This window comes from Scleropages formosus, chromosome 14, assembly GCF_900964775.1.
Source record: "Scleropages formosus chromosome 14, fSclFor1.1, whole genome shotgun sequence".
NCBI lineage: Eukaryota > Metazoa > Chordata > Actinopteri > Osteoglossiformes > Osteoglossidae > Scleropages > Scleropages formosus.
The window spans coordinates 19,723,583-19,742,118 of NC_041819.1; the positions used below are offsets into that span (position 1 = coordinate 19,723,583).

The 18,536-nt window shown below is 40.1% G+C and overlaps 1 protein-coding gene across 3 annotated transcripts in view; it reads right to left on the minus strand.

Moving 5' to 3' along the window:
• Nucleotides 1-2,309: 2,309 nt before the first annotated feature.
• The window catches only part of LOC108929000 (vascular endothelial growth factor receptor kdr-like), a 43,712-nt gene continuing 27,485 nt past the window's right edge, over nucleotides 2,310-18,536 (minus strand). For 2 of the 3 annotated variants that reach the window (XM_018743263.2, XM_018743262.2), the window contains 12 exons: nucleotides 18,116-18,229; nucleotides 17,936-18,024; nucleotides 17,636-17,801; nucleotides 16,985-17,082; nucleotides 16,049-16,171; nucleotides 15,452-15,563; nucleotides 12,510-12,609; nucleotides 8,245-8,350; nucleotides 7,232-7,356; nucleotides 6,494-6,572; nucleotides 6,198-6,298; nucleotides 2,310-4,288 (listed from right to left, as the gene is read on the minus strand). In XM_018743263.2, coding sequence (XP_018598779.2) covers nucleotides 4,105-4,288; nucleotides 6,198-6,298; nucleotides 6,494-6,572; nucleotides 7,232-7,356; nucleotides 8,245-8,350; nucleotides 12,510-12,609; nucleotides 15,452-15,563; nucleotides 16,049-16,171; nucleotides 16,985-17,082; nucleotides 17,636-17,801; nucleotides 17,936-18,024; nucleotides 18,116-18,229 — 1,397 coding nt within the window. In that variant the 3' untranslated portion in view covers nucleotides 2,310-4,104. The remainder of the gene's footprint in view (nucleotides 4,289-6,197; nucleotides 6,299-6,493; nucleotides 6,573-7,231; nucleotides 7,357-8,244; nucleotides 8,351-12,509; nucleotides 12,610-15,451; nucleotides 15,564-16,048; nucleotides 16,172-16,984; nucleotides 17,083-17,635; nucleotides 17,802-17,935; nucleotides 18,025-18,115; nucleotides 18,230-18,536) is intronic. The other variant, XM_018743265.2, reaches the window with a different exon arrangement.

The following is an 18,536-nucleotide window of genomic DNA, read 5'->3' on the forward strand; positions in this document are numbered from 1 at the left end:
TACCCTGAAGACCCTTCCTTTAAGCCTTCAAACTGCACTTGCAATATTTGTGCAATTTTTGCTTATTATAGAGCAGCTCAATGAAATCATTTTCAGAAATTTCAAAATACTTCAGGTGAAGTATTTTGCTCGAAGGCAGAACGTCAGCCTTCGCACCTCTCTAGCTTATAATGTTAGAATACTTTTTCATGTACGATGTACTGTGGGCTGACCTAGGTGGTGGTGTTTTCCCCATGGGTCGGTAACAATGGAAACAGTAATGCCTATGATTAATCTCCAAGTTTCATTTTGATGTGTCTGACTTTTTTGCGGGACTTTATTGAAGACGAGCAGAAACCACAGTGGGCGGATATTTTCCAAAACCCCTCAGAAATTAGTTGCCTTAACTGCCATAGTGCATAACAAGCGATCGGGTTTCAAAACAGAATGCCAGTTCTGTGTCTTGAAAGCTTTATTTCTGGCAGCAAAAACCAAACCCATCTCAAAAGCAACAAATTAGTTCATGAAGTTCTACCTAAATAAGGAAAAAAATTAATGGCATGACCATAACAACAATTTACCGCTGAGTGTTTTACACAGACAAACACACTGATATCTAGCTCATAGGCTGAGAAAGAGCTCTTAGTCGTAGAGATCTCATCATTTTCGTGCAGATGTAAGCTTAAGGAAAGAACTTTGTTCCCGAGAGGTATGCAGCATTGCAGCAACACACACCCTGACTCTTGCCAGCTCAGCCAGAGAGTGTACTGCTGCTATCTTGGAATGTGGCACGCCAGACAATAACAGCACTGTCCCGGTGTGTTGTGTATGCCTTCGTTCAGAAGTAAAGGGAGTCAAGATAAACATGGCCTTTGTCAACAGCTCAGCCTTGCAATAGAAGAGCCATTGTGTTTTTCCTGCTTGTTTTTTCCATGGAAAGGTTGTAGGTGTGCGTGCTTAGCCTCACGTAGTCACAATTACCTTGAAATGTACTTGACTTACATCTTCCCTCTTGTGCTGCATTCCTTTTTCTTGCACGGACACTTACGAGGCTTGTGAAAAACCTCCGATACGTTTGTGGTCCAGTGCAATAATACAACAACTAATACGGCGATGCCCTCCGTGCCATGATCACTGTGGGACGGGGAGTGACCCCCTGCCAAAGAGTCTCCTGTCTGACTGTCTCCATTCACACAAGGCGCCAGTGTTTCGGGACACTGACGCAAAAGAGGAAGTTTCATGATTGCAAAGGGAGTGATTTAGACCTAGTTCCTGTCCTGTTTACTTAAGGACTCACCCTTTGCGGAACACATGGCAATATATCAAGACTCTGCAATGATTAGACCGGCAGGTTGAAGTATGTAGGGGGTTTGATGGAATTAATTAACTGACACTTGTTTCACACCGCAGAGTTGTTCATTGAGAGCTGGGAAACATGTACTTGGCCTTACGGAATAAAATCTGAAGTCCTCAAGATCAACCGCGTACGGGATCACATGGGCTGTTCGTGGTTTACGCATGAATCACAGAGGGCATCCAAGGCATCCAGAAAAAAAAAATGAGTGCAGGAATCCAAAAGAATTCTGCTTGTCCACCAAAGGTGCACTGAGTACCAGCGTGCAGAAAGAGAACAGGTGTCACCGTGTTTCCACCAAGTTCACCTGGAATGAAATGTCCCTGCCGTAGCAACATTACAGCAGAAAGCTTCAGCAAAATATCTAGCTTTGCATGAAAGCATTTGCTAGTGAACAATGTAGTAATACTGTCATTACATGGAGTATTGAGTGAAGAATGAGCTTTGATTCCTTGGTGTATGTTAACAAGGCAGGCTGCTAGGTACAGACACACAACAGGAAGCCAGCATGATGGGCATCGTCGTTCTATACTCGGCATGCTTCTGACAATTATGAATATGTCCTGTTTCATATATTGCTGGTACCAAGTAATGTAGTGGTTAAGGACACAGTGAAAGGTATGAACCCTGAATCACTCCAGCAGAAAAACCCAGCTAAATAAATGCATGCTTTGAGTTTTTTACTTTCTGTTTTTATCCTGGCGTAATGGATAATATGTAGAGACTGTGCACTTGATAAAAGGGGTGTGCCTTTATATGCATACAATTTATATGTAATATGTGTATAATATGTATAATAAAATTTTTTAAAGATTAAGTATGTAAAAACACATTTATTTTAAAAGTTACTCGAGGCTGCCATAATGTATAAATATATAAATCTTTATTCATTTATTTATTAATTTTCTTAAACATTGTTTAAAAATACAGTTTTGAATACACTTTAACTACACAAGAAAACAGTATAATCAGTGCATACATTTTGCAATGCCTGCAGTCCAAACCAAAAGTCCACGTTCATAAAAACAACATGACTCTATTCATCTACATAACTGACTGCATATCTATACCTATATATACCCTGAAAAGGTCGTTCTGGTCAAGAGTATTGCTGAACATTTGTGGGGTTGACCATTTAGACTTGTTTATGTGATAAATAAAGCACACCTACACGTTGACAAAAAGACCATTTGACATTTTTAACAAGGGGAACAGACAGATAAAATACAGTATATTAGTAAACCCTGCAGGGCTTAAAACAATGACCTGCCTAATACTGTACATTGATGTGATGCTCAAATCTCAACACAGGAAGACACTAGAAAATGCTTGCAACCAACTCACTAAACACATATAATTCCTCTTAGACAGTGTGGTCTGTCCTATAGTAGTTTAAGTACTAGTATGCTTTCTTGTCAAAACATCAAATAACTACAATACTGTAAATTTCACATATTACAATGTATAATCTATATACTGTTTACTACAAAACAACCAGCATATATGGTTTCAGAATTTAAGAAGTACACAGGAATGTTAGTCATTTTAATACAAAAACACTGAGAATATAAAGGTCTTTGGGTAAATGAACCACTCTAGATTAAAATGAAGCTGTATAAAATATATGAAGTTGACCTATATTCTTTAAATAAATATGCATAGTTTATTCCTTCATAGTTTTGCGTAGCAGATACTTCATTGGAATTTAGGGAAACAATCTAAACAGCATTTTAGCAAATACAAACCAACCCTTCCACATACTTCCCTTCACCTTTGGCAAAAGCAACAACGGAACAAGAGTGTTTCCATCAGGCCCAGCAGTCTAGGTATCAAATTTTGTTTTGTTGTTTAGGAAGGATTGCAAGGATCCAGGTTCCAGGATGAGGTCTGACGGGGGACTGGAGCTCATGTCAGTGTGTGAGGCAGCACAGGACTCCACCCTGTCTGTGAGCGTTTACAAAATGCCGTACCAACACCTCATTGCTGCTGTTTGCCCAAAATGATCTTGAACCTGCTAACGCTGGAACTTTAATTCATGTAAAAATAACAAAAAAAAACAACAAAAAAAAAACACTTTCCAGTTTTCACATATAAAACTACATGTGCAGACAGGAAATATGGATGAACCCTCTGTGGTAACTACTTTTTCAGTGACACGTCCTGCAGTTGTGGCATGGTACCAGCAGTAGTTTTAAAAAAGTACAGTAACCCTTTCCTTGGTACATTACACATGACCAAAACCCACTGAGTGACGGTATTTTATCAGTAGACATAGCAAGCTAAGGAATAGCGAAGAAAGTCATACCTGAGTTAAAAGTTCAAATGCTTGGGCATCACAGTGGTTAATTCAGCAGTCCTTTTACAATGTGCTGTACGAGCACCCAAGGTATAACACATTTTTGAATTTCAGAGAGCACATCCCGATGCTTTTTCATTTGAAAAGCATTTACAGAACATACATACAGGTAGACATATGTGTTGCTGGAATAACCAGCAATTTAGCTGCACGAACAACATTACCATGGGTAGCTGTACAGAACCTGGCATTTTCTTCATTTTGGTTGCTAGAGCGGTATATTGTCCCTTTATAGAAATTAAGCAGTGCCAAAGTGGGCAAAGTGTAAAAACTCGCTCAAAGCTGAGAAATGGAGTGTGGAGGTTGTGGTGTAGCGCTGTGAAGTGCAACTTCGAGAGAGAAGCTGAAGCTGAAAGGACACGTCAAGTCCAGAGGGAGTGCACTTGAGTTTCGTTTGGCTAGTCACGCCAAAGAACTAGACGGGCGGCGCAGAATAGCGAACCACATCATCATAATCGGGCGGCGGACTGTGACACTCCAGACTGGGGTCCAAGGATGAGTCTTCCAGGCTGAAGTCCAGAGTGGAAGGTGGGAGAAGGAGTTTGTCCTGCTCCCGTTCTGACAGCACAGACTCCTTACTCTTACTCATGGCCTTTAATCTGAAGGGGAAGCAGAACAAAAACATACTGCTGATGAAAGAGTCTGATAAAATGGGCTATAATAATGGGTCCATTAGCATTGTAGCTGACAGAACTAATGCAGCGAAGGCTGGTTGCTGAGTGAGAAAAGGCAGAATACAACAAATGCAACAGCGTTGTACTGTTAAACTCATTTGGATTCTAATGACATTGATTAATCATGGGGGATGGAAGGACCACATGGAAACACATATTAGTTACTCCAGTTGCACTTTGTATAGTCTTTTAACAGTTGGCTTTCTGAGAATTCCTCCTATTTGCTCAAAGGCTTGCACTTTTAAGTACCAAAAATGTATAATCTGAACCTTCTGTTTTATTACTAGTGAGATTCTGCTCTCTGCTGTGTTCAATTCCTCTGTATCTGGTATTGCATTCAAGAGCACTTGATCTGTGATGATTTGTGCTGGAATGCCACCATATCTTGGTATGGTAACGACAGACTGGAGTATGAGAAACACAGTACGTTACGTTTACATTTATTCCTTTGGCAGGTGTTTTTCTCCAAAGCAAGGTACAACTCAGAGTAAACGGAAGTGCATTTCACCAACAGACAGAGCGATACAGACACAGAAAGATGATTCTGGAAGTAGAGTCAGTTAGTTAAATACCACCGTTTTTTTTGCCAGCATACATTACACAAGTAGTTTCATACAGAAATGATAGGGAGTATTTTTTAATCAACATTTGGTACATATTTTCAGTTGGGTTGAATGTAAATCCAATAGAGGGCACCAGACTCGGGATTTGCCAAGTCCATGGGCTAAACGTCAATGTTTTAGCGTTCAAGTTTAACGTCTCTCCGATGTCACCTAAACCTTCAAGCGATTTTAAGTTTAAACCTCTCAGAAGTGTTATTCAATACCTGTAATGAAATCAAGTCCAGACCACAGGTACTGAGTCTGGCGCAGGGGGGCTGCATGACTTCACCTCTGTAGATAATCCCTGCAGCAGTTTAATCATGAACAATCTGTACGGTTTCAGTAATCTAAACAAAGGAATGGCCTAGTGACGGGTAATAGGAAACCACAATTAGCTTAAATGATTTATGACAGGAGTTGTCATAACATTGGCTTTGAGTGGCTGCTGTCCTGAACCAAGAGTTTAAAACACACTTCAGCATCATGTGAGTTGTATCATTTAAATCTCTGCCCCTTTTTGATCTCGGGGTCCTATTAACCTGTCCGCCTCAGGTTAGGACCGGGCAACAACTATCAGATTCTCTCTTAATAAAATGCTCTTGAATTACATTCTTTTCCCTGCTTGGTATTGTCCTATTTACTGTAATAATGCAGAGTATGATCTTTAAATTTAGAACTACATGAATTTATTTTGCAGATTAACATGATAATTTTCAAAAACAAGCTCAGTCCAAGCCAAATTTCTTTATGTTTTGCTTATATTCTATTAAAATATAAGTTCACATCTTCACATACCCACCTGCAGATTAATCTTATATCGATGTGGTTTCTCTGCTTGCTAGTGGAAACCTAGTATTTGCCTGGCTACGGTTTTTCTTGAAAATCAGCATATACTTCTTTGACTAGGAGAATCATTCTCGTGGGCATTAAAGCACATCTTGTAAACAATGATGACATTTCAAAATATGAGGCAGTTCTTGAGGAAGTGGGAATGTGACAAAAAAATTTCTGGTTTGAGTTCCACATGGAGTTTCTTCTGATCTTAGCCGTGAACAGGAAGGGAGATTGTGAAAGACAAGCCCACAAGAACTCCCCCAGTGAACGGAACTAGCCCTAAACACACTGTAGCAGAGAAGAGGAAGGCATCGGTGTGTGGGGGGTAATAGACACTTCCCTTTATGTCCTTCTACCAGCCATCAGTGAGCTCGATGTTGGAGAAGCTACGCACTTACCCAAGAGCTCTGTTGCTTAGTGGTCTAGCCAGCGACTCCAGCCGTTTCAGGGTTTTGATGTCATCTGAGGATAAGCCCATTCCACTGTCAGAGTGCCCACCCTGTATGGTGCATTCATGCACACACATAAGTAACATGATATGAAACATATTTCCAACAAACAGTAAGATCAGAGAGCGGAAATTTTAAGATTTTTTTCATGTCATACCGGACCGCTCTCAGTTCCACATTTCTGATTTGTACTTTTTGGCTGTCATTTCCTAAGTGTTAGTATAAAGTGTGTAGGAGCAACTCACTTCATGGGCTTCATTTGTGTCACTCTGCATGGTAACCTCATCGAAGGTCTTGACACTTGCAGGACGCACTTTGATGTTCCTGTAGTAAAAGACCAGTGTCATGATGAGAGGCAAATACGTGGTGGTATATTGGGCTAAGCAAAAGATTTTGGCCCTCAGAAAGCTGATCTGATTGTACATTCTTCTCACTTAGCCTATAACGAATTATAAAAATATGCTTTGCTAAATTACAACGAAGAGCTAGCATACTCTTCAAAAACACATCCACTAACATATTTTTTGTTACAAAATAACCAATTAACCAAAGTCCTTTGTAAGAAAGCTTGGGCAATCTTTACCTAACAGAATGTAAATCCTACATACTGTACATGTTGTGTTTGTGAACAGTTACTTGAAAGTGCCCTGGTGTGTCTTGGTTCTTGGGTATTGTTGCAATGAACACTCATTTTTGCTGTTGGCTTAGTCATTTCTAAGTAATTTATATGAAACACATGTTGCAACATATGCAAATTTTTGTAGTTTTTAGAACCGAACTTGATTAATCCATACCAAGGGGAACCCTATTGGGTCTTAGTGTCTGCTGGCATGTAAGACTTGAAGCTGTATAAATTGTTCTGGATTAAAGGCCTTGCTAAGAGTTTTCTCATTTTAAATGTTCCATGGGGCATGTAAGATTTACAAATAATTATGGAATGTGGAAGCTGAGCAGCGAGCCTGATGTTGGGAGGTTCCACTCACCACATGTTCCCAGAATCCCGATGAGAGTTACATGTGTTGGAGCCCTCCTCTGTCAAAGAGGTGTTGGAAGACTCGTCACCTTTAGTCAGCAAGGCTGTGTTGACTGGGATATAGTGCTTACCCTCCTGTCATGGTGATATTGAAGAACCAACAGTGTACAATAGCAGGATTTTTACAGATATCCAAATTTGTTTGTGAAAAGCAGGAAAAATAGAAAGTCATGGAAAATTGCAAGTGAATATCATGGACAATACACAAACCTATGTGTGTTTGAGGATGGTAGATTTGATATATTTAGTGATTTTCACAACACTTCATAGTTCCGAATACAATTCTCCTATTGGGAATGAATGCAATGAGTGGATGTGGAGAATTGACGCCCACAGGCACATTTTCTTTAATTTCTAAACTGGAGGCAAACGCCATGTCAAAAATCTTTTATATTTGTAACAGAGATATCTTTAATTCATCCATAGTTAAACATTTTTGTTCTCGGAAGTCTTGTCTGCAGTCATTTACGGTATGCATGGTTCACCCACTGTTGTGAAATTGTCTCTTTCCAAGGGAAATGAAATAGACATGTTGAGAGAAATTTCCTATTATAGTTTCTGCTTGAGCTCTCCTGGGTGCCATTTCTCCAACCTTAGCCTTTTTTAAGCACAAATTAAACTTCTATTGCCTTTTCTTTTTCTATTTCTAGGCATGAAAGTTTCAGAACCGGAGGTTAGCATTCATTGTGTTGATTCTTGCCTAAAGAGCCCATTGTAATACCAGTCCTGCATCATGGGGCAATATTAGGACAAATTAATAAAGCTTAATCCTAACTCTGATCCATACAGAAATCATTTGCATACACAGAGCAGAAGGTTATTGTCTTGATGTCCAAAAGGTATTTTCATCACATTCATTTTAATGTAAACATAAATGTATGCTGAATTTCATTATGTACATGCAAATCTCATGTCCCTCATTTCCCATGTCTCCTGATTCTGGTTCTGATAGTGGTTTATTACCTGCTGAACATTGGCCTGCAGCAGGTCTCCCAGCCTCTCCACCAGGTCTGTGAAGGTAGGCCTCATCTCAGGTTCTCCATGCCAGCAATCCAGCATGGTCTGATATCTGTTGGGATGGAGAAATTTTTCACGACAATGATCCAGTCACCAGAAGCAGCAAGACACAAAAATATGTTTTTTTTTCTAGCTTTTTTGCTCATGGACATGCTATTTAGAGTGCTTAATTAACTGACAACCAATAAAATCATTCAGAAATTTCAAACCTCAACAGAACTGAATCTTTTCTCCCCACTCTCATTTGAGCAACGAGATTACCCCAGTTTTGGTTTGTCAAAAGCATTAGCCATGTGGGACTACATCTCCTGCAATGTCCATCATGTGTAGGACTGCATCTGTTCCAATGCCGTACTGAATTTATGAAAGGAACAATGAGACTTTTGTTTTACAGAACAAGGTATGCATTAGTGATCTATGTATCTCTGCATAGAGCTTTACTTCCGTCACTTGACTCCTAGACAAAGAATGCTTTCTTTTTAAACCATCTCCACCAACCATTGGTACCAGAACCAGTTAATGTGCTTCTCACGAAAATTTCAGCAAAGCAGATGGTTCATTACTTCCTTCACCGTTCGCTTCCTGCCCTTTGACCTCTCCATCTGTGTTTGTTTTGGGCATGTAGACCTCCACATTAAAGCATTTTTATTCCTTGTGCAGAAGAGATTAATTGAAGGAAACAGTGCTGGCCTAATTTGTCCACTAATTAACAGCATTATCCAGGTGCCAATGAGCTGAGGCTGGGGGGAGAGTCAGGAGCTCTCAGGGCAGGAAGCCTGAAAGATGATGGCTTTTGAGTACCTTCACAGAAAGTACACCATGAAACATCTGCAAGATGCAGTATAATGTGGTCTCCCATCTTCCTTTTGGGGGTTTGGGTAGGAAAACAAAAATAGTTGAGTCTCAGAAGGGCAATAAATGACTTGTGATAAAAACAGGTTTGAGCTTTCATTTTGCTCTCTTGCTAATGAGTAAATGTACAAATAGAAACATCCAGGATGCAACAACCCTCCTACGCATTCTTCAGCAGTGCACTACTACGTGACCAGCAGTCTGCGAAATCCCTTCAAAATCCCAGATAAAGTGACTCACAAACAGTAAGGATTTAGAGCTGAGCTACTCCTGCATCTCATCTAGGTTTCTTTCCTGGGGCTTTTGGCAGTGGAGGTCAAGGTCATGCTCAGGGTCAGGATGCCTAAGTGGATCTGGGGTGAAGGAGGGATTACATATGCAGGGCACATCAAGAGCATAGCTGAGTCAGTGTTGAGGATGTCTATGTCACAGTTCTGGTGCAATAGCTGTTTTCCAGCATGAACTTTTCATTAATTTTCACTGATATTTTACATGCGATTTACTTATTTTTTAACCCTTTGGACCCACCAAAAAGTTTGACAGTAGAGTTTCTGGACAAAGGTTGACATACAAGAAGTTACCACAGAACATGTGAGATTGTGCTGAGATTATGTATGACCAGCAAAATGAAAGAATATGTGTCAGTCAGTTTTACAAATGGTATCCTTGCCTGCCTAGATTTTTAATTCATTGGGCATCGTATGTTCATGTCTGGCTTTGACAACTGCAATATCAGACAAGGTGTTAAGCTGACTGGCTGCTTGTTCAGTCAAGGAAAAAGGAACATGTATCGTCAGTATAACAGATCAGTGAACAAGATGAAGTGCAGAAGAGGGCATCTGACAGTAGGAGTGTAACTGGTGTCATTTGTAAAGCTGATGAGATTAGCCCTTTAAGACAAGGGGATTTCTCTCTCACTTGTTTCTTGCTGCTTGTTCTGATTCACACTGGCCCTGCTGTTGAGTTCACAGGCAGTTCCAATGGAAAACAGAGATTCTGTTTCAAAGCACTAAAGAAAATACCCTACTTGAGAAATTCAGCCCCAACAGACTGAACTCAAGGAAGAATTTTGGGTGTGCCACTACATTCCACTGTCCTCTGTCATCTGAGGATCAAACCCCGTGACAATCTATTTAGCCGCATACTCAATATGCACACATCTACAACACCCTTTTTAGAGGTTGAGTAAATGTGGCACTCTCCCTGCTCCCCCGCTCTCCCTCTCTGCTCTCCATGCTCCCCTGCCAGCTGGCATTGCCCCAGGTCTGAAACTGTATAAAAGTGTGTCAATGTGAGACATTTTTCCCTTCCTGCTGATCCTTAAGCTCTGGCTCAGGGCCCATGTTCCTGTCCCAGAAGAGAAGTGATGAAACACCACTCTGGGTTCTCTTCTTTTACACCCCTTTCAGTGGCAGCCAGACCCAACCTCAAGGGTTTTTTCAATGATTTCTATAGAGTAATATACATATTACATTAAACCTATGCCAAGCAGAAGTCCTGAGGCAAGGACAGTATACAACAGAAGTGAGTACACCCCTGTGCCATATCACTTAAATGTCAAATGATTCAAAATTTTATCACGTCTCAATAATTGCATTATTTCTAAGTTGAACAGTAGGGTATTTGCTCTTATGTGAAATGAAAAACTAACAGTTTAGATTTACTATATTTAAAATACAGGCCCAACAGTAGAAATTCAATGCAACAAAAGTCAGAACACCTTTCATTACTGAGATTCAAAGCTTTTATTTTTTCAATACTTTGTATGTCCACCTTTATTTTTGATTAAAGACTCAATCCTCCTCTCCTGTGAACACCAGAATTTTATCAGTTTTGGACCTATGGGCTGTGTCTATCTACTTGTCTGCATCATGGCTCCACGTGGAAAAGAATTGCCAGAAGAACTAAAAAATCTGACTGTGAGACTTCACAAAGATGAAAGAGGATACAGGAGGATCGGTGACCAACTACAAATCAGTCAAAGCACAGTTGCAGCAGTAATCAGGACGTATAGAACGAGACGTAGTACCACTAATCAGAGCCGCAATGAGCGACCTCCTACAATGACGCCACGGACAGTGTGCTACTTGCACAATATAGCTCTGAAAAACAGACGGGCAAATGCTTCAGACTGGGCACAGGAGTTATCAATGGAAATCGGTGTTTTGACAGCTCAGACAGTGTGAAGGACATTGCATAATGTCAACCTCTATGGACAGTGTCCAAGATAAAACCCTTGCTTGCTCTTCAGCACAAAACTGGAAAATTAAACTTTGCTAATAAACGTAAGAAGCCTGATGAATATTGGGAACACATTCTTTGGTCAGATGAGACCAAGATAAATGTGTTTGGCTCAGATGGGGTCCAGCATGTTTGGCGTGAACCTGGCCAGGACTACCACAGAGAATGCATAGTCCTGACAGTGAAGCATGAAGGTGGGAGTGTGATGACTGTACTTAAGAATCACACATCTGCAGCTATGTCTCTTTCTCCTGAGGTAATGCACAAATTGTATTTTCTATGAGATGTACGTCACTTTGGAGAAAAGCATCTGCTAAATGAATAAATGTAAAATGTAAATGATGATATGGGGCTGCATGAGTGCAAAAGGTGTTGGGGAGATGACATTTATAGATGGCATCATGAATGCCTGCGGATATACCAAAATACTGGCTGACACGATGACTCCCAGTCTCCAGAAGCTTGGCAGAAGAGGAATATTCCAGTATGATAAAGGTCCAAAGCACACTGCAAAAATCACAAAAGAGTTTCTAAAGAAGAACAAAATAAAAACTATGACCTGGCCAAGTATGCCGCCTGACTTGAATCCAAGAGAACACCTTTGGGGTATTTTAAAGAGAAAGGTAGAGCAACACAACCCCTCCATCAAAGAGCAGCTGAAAAAAATTATCTGTGAAGAATGGCAGAACATCTCTCCAGCACTGGTATCCTCCATGCCGAAGAGGATTGAATCTATCGTCAAAAATAAAGGAGTACATAGAAAATAAAAAATTTGAATCCCAGTAACGAAATCTGTACTGACTTTTGTTGCATTGAGTTCCTACTGTGGGGCCTGTATTTTTATTATAATAAATCTAAACTGTTCTTAATTTCACATAAGAGCAAATACGCTACTGTTCAACTCAGAAATAAAGCAATTATTGAGAGGTGATACAATTATGAATCATTTGACATTTAAGTGATATTGCACAGGGGTGTAATCACTTCTGTTGTATATGGCATGAATCTCTTAATGCATAAGGTAATTGCAGGCGTTTTCCCTGCTGAAAATGCACGTATTTTGTGTCTGCTGCTTTTGGTGTTGCTTAGGGCGGTAAATGGAGGAAGGTGAGGTTTACATTTCAGACGATGCATATTCAGGTGCTCTCATCCTGGTGCCCTCTTTCAATCTGCGACAGAAGTCCTCATCAATCTGTAGGCCGGGGTATGGTGAGGCACCTGAGCAAGAGGTGGGGAGAAAGGTGGTCACCAGGTGTAACACGACTCAGGTGTAGAGGCACACGTCGACACTAGAGAAACGAACTTTCAACAGCTGGAAGGTAAAAAGGCAGAGGGTAACAAAGTGCACCGCTACAGCTCTTGTTATTGAACTCATTTTTTTCTCCATTAACACAAATAAATCCAGTGAGGCCAAACCCCGAAATAACACAGCATTCATCACAAGACAATAGATTTTGACAAGATTTCATTACATGCGTCAGCTCATGGCTGTCAAAATCAATGCAGAATTAAAGGGTTATCTGTTGTGTTGTAAAACAGTCAGGCTGAAGCAGTGTTTCTAATGTATTCTGTGAAGAAAAACATTACTACAATACACTGTAACACATCCCAGGGGTAATGATCATAAAATAGGTAACTGGACAATGAACAAGCAAATACTGTGGAATGATAACAAACAGAAATGTGAAAATTTTAACAAATAAGAAAAAGTTTGCTTGATGCACTGCGGACGTCTGACAGCCTGCAGGTTTATAAATAATTGTCGTAAGTATCTGTTTAAGATTGGTAAATATTGTATATGTGATAGAAATGTTAGATACAGTATCAAATGACACTTAATAGACTGACAGAAAATGTCACTACTACACACACACTACTAATACATTACTAATTACGTTCTTCAAGTCAAAGTCAAGTCAAAGTGGCTTCATTGTCATTTCAACCATATACAGCTGGTACAGTATAAAGTGAAATGAAACAACGTTCCTCCAGGACCATGATGCTACATAAAAAACAACACAAAGCTACCTAGACAAAACAAAAAACAACAAACATGGCAAAAAACGGAAGATATTACAAAATATCTTATTCAGTGACACTCATAAAATCACAATCCATGCTATCTTTATAAAAGCAAGTGAAGCTTATTGTATTATCTTTATTAATAGTGAAACAGTCCACCTCTGCTTTTACAAACAGTAGTATATTCCACTTTGGGACCTAAACCAACAAGATAAGGAAATCCAAGAGCAATAAACTCAATCTGCCTGAATTTGTATGGCAGCTGCAATATGTGAGCATGTATGTGTGTGTGCACGAACATTGAGATCAGCACAAACTTTTGACCTGACGGCACTATCAGGTTGCAGCACTCTGTGTTTGTAATTTTTGCAACTACTTCTCATGTTCTGATTCTTCTCTTTGAGACAGTAGTTAATGCTGACCAGATGTGTGTGTAGCGATATAGTGCAGCAGCAGAGGATGGTCGTATGCCTCATGCAGAAAACACAAACCCACCACAGCCCGCACACAGTCATGACCCTGCCCCAGACGGCAGTAATTATTTCACTAAACAAAAATGTATAATAGATTTTATCATTAAATATATAGATTATAATGTTTTTATTTTAAAAATATGTTACCTAGTTTTACATAGTAAGTAGTCTTCCTGCACTAGTTCTAACAGTTAATATTATAATAGATATTTTATATAGTGCAATCTGTCATATTGTATAATAGATTTTATCATTAAATATATAGATTATAACATGTTTTTCTTTTAAAAATATGTTATGCAGTTTTATACAGTAAGTAGTCTTCCTGCACTAGTTCTAACAGTTAATATTAGTTACTATAGCAACACAAGACAGTCTGCCTTCCTTGATTACTCTGTATCATTGTACTCTATAGCTGTATATCAGCGATCTTTTAGCTCTTTTGTACCTACTATGTACTGTACTTAAATTCCCACAAATAAAACATAAAGGAATATGATACTCAATGTTTATGTATTAATTTAAAAAGTAATAAAAGTATGGACAAATGAAATCTGTGAAACAATTCCGCTGAATTTACAAGTTGACATTTGTATATATGTGTGTGTGACATTGTTCTGGGGTATACATGGATGAACAACTAATGAATTTAGTGCAGTTTATCTAGCACTGTAGTTGCCTTGGATAAGGGTTTCAGCTAAATACTAGTTAATAATCACTGTACGTGGCATCAGACATTCATTTAGCGTCGAATAATTGAAAAAAATGTAATGTAAAGCGGCTGGTGTTTGTCCACAAGGGCCACATTAACATCAATCTGCTGCTTGGTTACTCAAAGTTTGCTCCAGGTAAAGTGGGATGTATTTTGACCTTTATCCTTTGCATAATACTGGAAAGGGTCAATAGTGGGTTTTATACCACTGCACCAGTACTGTTTATTCAGAGGTAACAGCACTCTGTATGCCCCCTACCCCGAAAGAAACAATTAAGTTGTACAAGCTGGAATTATTACCATGTACATCTGGAGAGCAGTGCCGTCAGCAGCTAATAAAAAAGGCTGCATTGTTTGTACCGTGCACCTAAACACAGAGGATGAATTTGTGTTACCCTCCCATTCTGCTTCTCTGTGAAATACGTTGGTACCATGCAGTCATGTACCAATTCACATGTTTACATCAAATCTAATTAGTTACAGTTACAGTTTGTTTGACTTTCACGGGCAGGAGGTGCTGAGGTGGCCAAATAAAATAGACGAGTTCTAATTGTGTTATCATTTGCAGGTAACCAGAAACAAACAATGCTTAAAGAATGAACAGTGAGCACAACACTGCACAAATTGGACCTGTCACATTTTGGCGGGAAAAATGCATTTTGGTTGTTTTCCGAAAGACTTCAAAGCCATATGGAGGTTGCAGATATGGCCGGATGGGTATTCACAACCCGCTGCACTGCACGGCGCCTGGTATTTTGTGTTTGTTTTTTTTTAAGCGTGTGAAGTTACTGTACACAGCATGGGCTACGTTGAAGAATAAGCACATTGGGTAGCTGGCAAGACTGGTACTTACCCAAAGAGAATATTTCCCACATGAGTACCCCAAAGGACCACACATCACTCTGCGTTGTGTAGATCTTGTCGAAGATGGCTTCTGGGGCCATCCATTTCAAGGGAAGTCTGGCCTAAAGAAGAAAAATCAGTTTTGGGTCTCCTTCTACACACCTGCTTGTTATTATAAAGTCCAGCCAAAAATAATGGGTCTCTTTTTTTCAGAATGAGACATAACCCCACACCAATTACATAAATCTTTCCTGGTTATGTTTTAAATACATATATGTGCTGCTTTGTTCCTAGTGGATTCAATCCCTCAGTTATTCTCTGAGCTGAGATCTACGTTGAAAGTTTAATGTTGCTTTAAGCTGTCAAGACGCTTTGGGTGTTTGGAGAAGAGTTAAATTTCGAGTGTCTTTCATGGTTTGCCTAATGAGAGTGGTCGCAAACTGTTTTTGTTCTGTCAGTCAGGAGTGTAAGTGAAAGATTTAGCTGTGGAGAAAGATTTCTGCTCACAACCTCACAGTAGACAGCTTCAGAGCAAAGGAAGTGGTTGGAATTCTAATTTCCACAATAATTTATTTTCTCCTCTGCAACAACTAAATTTTATACTTACTTCTCCCTTGCGCACATAGTCAGGGTCTTTATAGATGTCCCTTGCAAGACCAAAGTCGCATATCTTCACAACATTATTTTCAGACAACAGGATATTTCTGGCAGCCAGATCACGGTGAATGCACTGGAGAAAAAAAATTGATTTTTTTTAAAAGAGAAGAATATGGCACAACTCCTATTCTTTCATTACTGTTAATTTTAACAATTTAGGTTCCACAGTAATAACCAAAGAGCAACACCCTCTTAAGCAAAACCCTCTGTGTAGGGCGGCACATGTGTTCAGGATGTGAAGTTCTTTAATTCAGTGTCTGTCCCTGATCTGAAGGCACTGAGGGCAACAGCCAGCGGCTGTCCCAACTCGTGCTCTAACATCTGGAATGAAGGCGGCAAAATGTGCTGCAGCTCGGACGAACACACAGCACATGGAACAGCCATTAATGAGACTCTATCTAGGGGGCGTGGTGGCAGAGCGGGTTTGACCAGGTCCTGCTCTCCGGTGGGTCTGGGGTTTGAGTTCCGCTTGGGGTGCCTTGCGATGGACTGGTTTCCTGTCCTGGGTGTATCACCTCTAGCCTTGCGCCCTGTGTTGCCGGGTTAGGCTCCGGTTCGCTGCGACCCCGCTTAGGACAAGCGGTTTCAGAAAATGTGTGTGTGTGAGACTCTGTTTAACGATGCATTCAACCAGGCTTTGTGGTGCTATGCACACCAGGGATGCCACTCATGTAACACTCCTGGCCAGACAGCAAAACATCAGAAACTTTTGCTTTAACAGTGAAACCCAGCATGAAGGCTAAGATCTCTGCTTCCCAGTAAAGTAGATTACAGGAAAGGCAATCTGCCACTTGCATTCATTCATTTTTACAGCTGCTTATAACACATTTAATAGTTAGTTTGAATAAGTTCTGCAGTAGGTAGCGATAAGTAAAGGAAAACATACTTTACGTGAGGCCAGGAATTCCATTCCCTTTGCAACTTGAAAGCTGTAGCTGATCAGATCCTCCATTGTTAGGACTCTCTTGTACAAGTCCTCTGGTTCTGTGGGTAGAAAAAAAGAGATACCCAGTCAGAGATGTGTCTTGTTGCTGCAGAAATGAAATGTACTCGGGTGCTATATTTTGGGTACAGAACAGGAAGCATAAATACTGTGACTGTTTTTGACGATTTTAGTGACACTGTTCTCCATGGATAAACCAAATGTAAATCTGTTCCTAAATGAATTGCCGCAGTATGTGCAGATATAAATTCTGTCAGTGATTCTCAGTTGGAGGGCTTTGTGGTATGAACTCTGTGCTGTCCTGCTCAACTCCTCCCACCTGAATAAACAATTTATCAAACAAGAAACAACAAATGAAAGCAAGGCAAATGCTGTGGAACTGGACAAATGCTCCAGATGGCCAGGAAAAGAGAAGACACAACAAGTGGTCGATGGCTATTGCTATGATAAGAGGCTCTATTTACACACGTAGGCCAGGGGTCTGCCGTTGGACTGCAGACAGAAGACAATCAAGGGAACTCTGGACAGGGGGGAGGTGATGTGGGAATAAGTGGGGGTTGAAGGGGCAGTGGAAGGAAGAGCCCTGAATGTTACCTTCCTCTTCTTCTTCCGAATCACAGTAGCTCTTATCTTCAATGAAACCAGAGCTAGCAGAGCTTCCTGTGCTGGCCACGCTCTCCAGGCGACGCTTGATGAGCTCGCTCAAGTCACTGAGCTCGCAGCCCGACCCCAACCCTATCAACTTGCTAGCTGGGTTCTGCTGATGCAATGATAAATCACTTGGATCAGCCTAACAACATTGTCATATAGGTGGCAAAATAAGAGACAATGAATCAGTGGCGCTTAAAGCAAACTTCCTCTAAGAGAACAAGTTGAAGCAGCAAGGAGACTCACCTTGTAGACAATGAAGTCACCTCTCTTGCTTCTTAGGTAATTAGACAAATTTCCATATTTGCAGTACTCCACAATTACCATCAAGGGACCTGTAGGGGCAGTAAAAACAAAGCCAATAAGCGTGTGTTTGGTATTTATTACATTAAAACCTTGGTGTACTTTCTCAACTTTTCCTCTCACCTCCTGGCTTTGTGCAGGCTCCTAGCAGGTTGACCACATTAAGGTGGTGACCAATGTGGATCAATATCTTCAGCTCTGACATCAGGGCCTTACATTCATTTGCTGTAGCTCCTCCTGATGGACAGAGACATCACACTGACTTTAAGACTGGAGTTCCTTGGGCCCATATAAGATAGCAACAATAAAAAAGTAAATCAATACTGAGTGTGCATAGTAATCATTCAAGACTATGGTGTATCAAATTCACATAAAAATAAAATAAACAACATTACAATATATTAATAATATATCAGACAATATTGTGTTTCAGACTGAGAAAACACTTCATGTTGTACAACTATATTTGCCTCAGTTTGAGGAAATTTTATACAATTTTTATACAAGACATGTATACTTTTCATTACATTTAATGTTTCTTGAT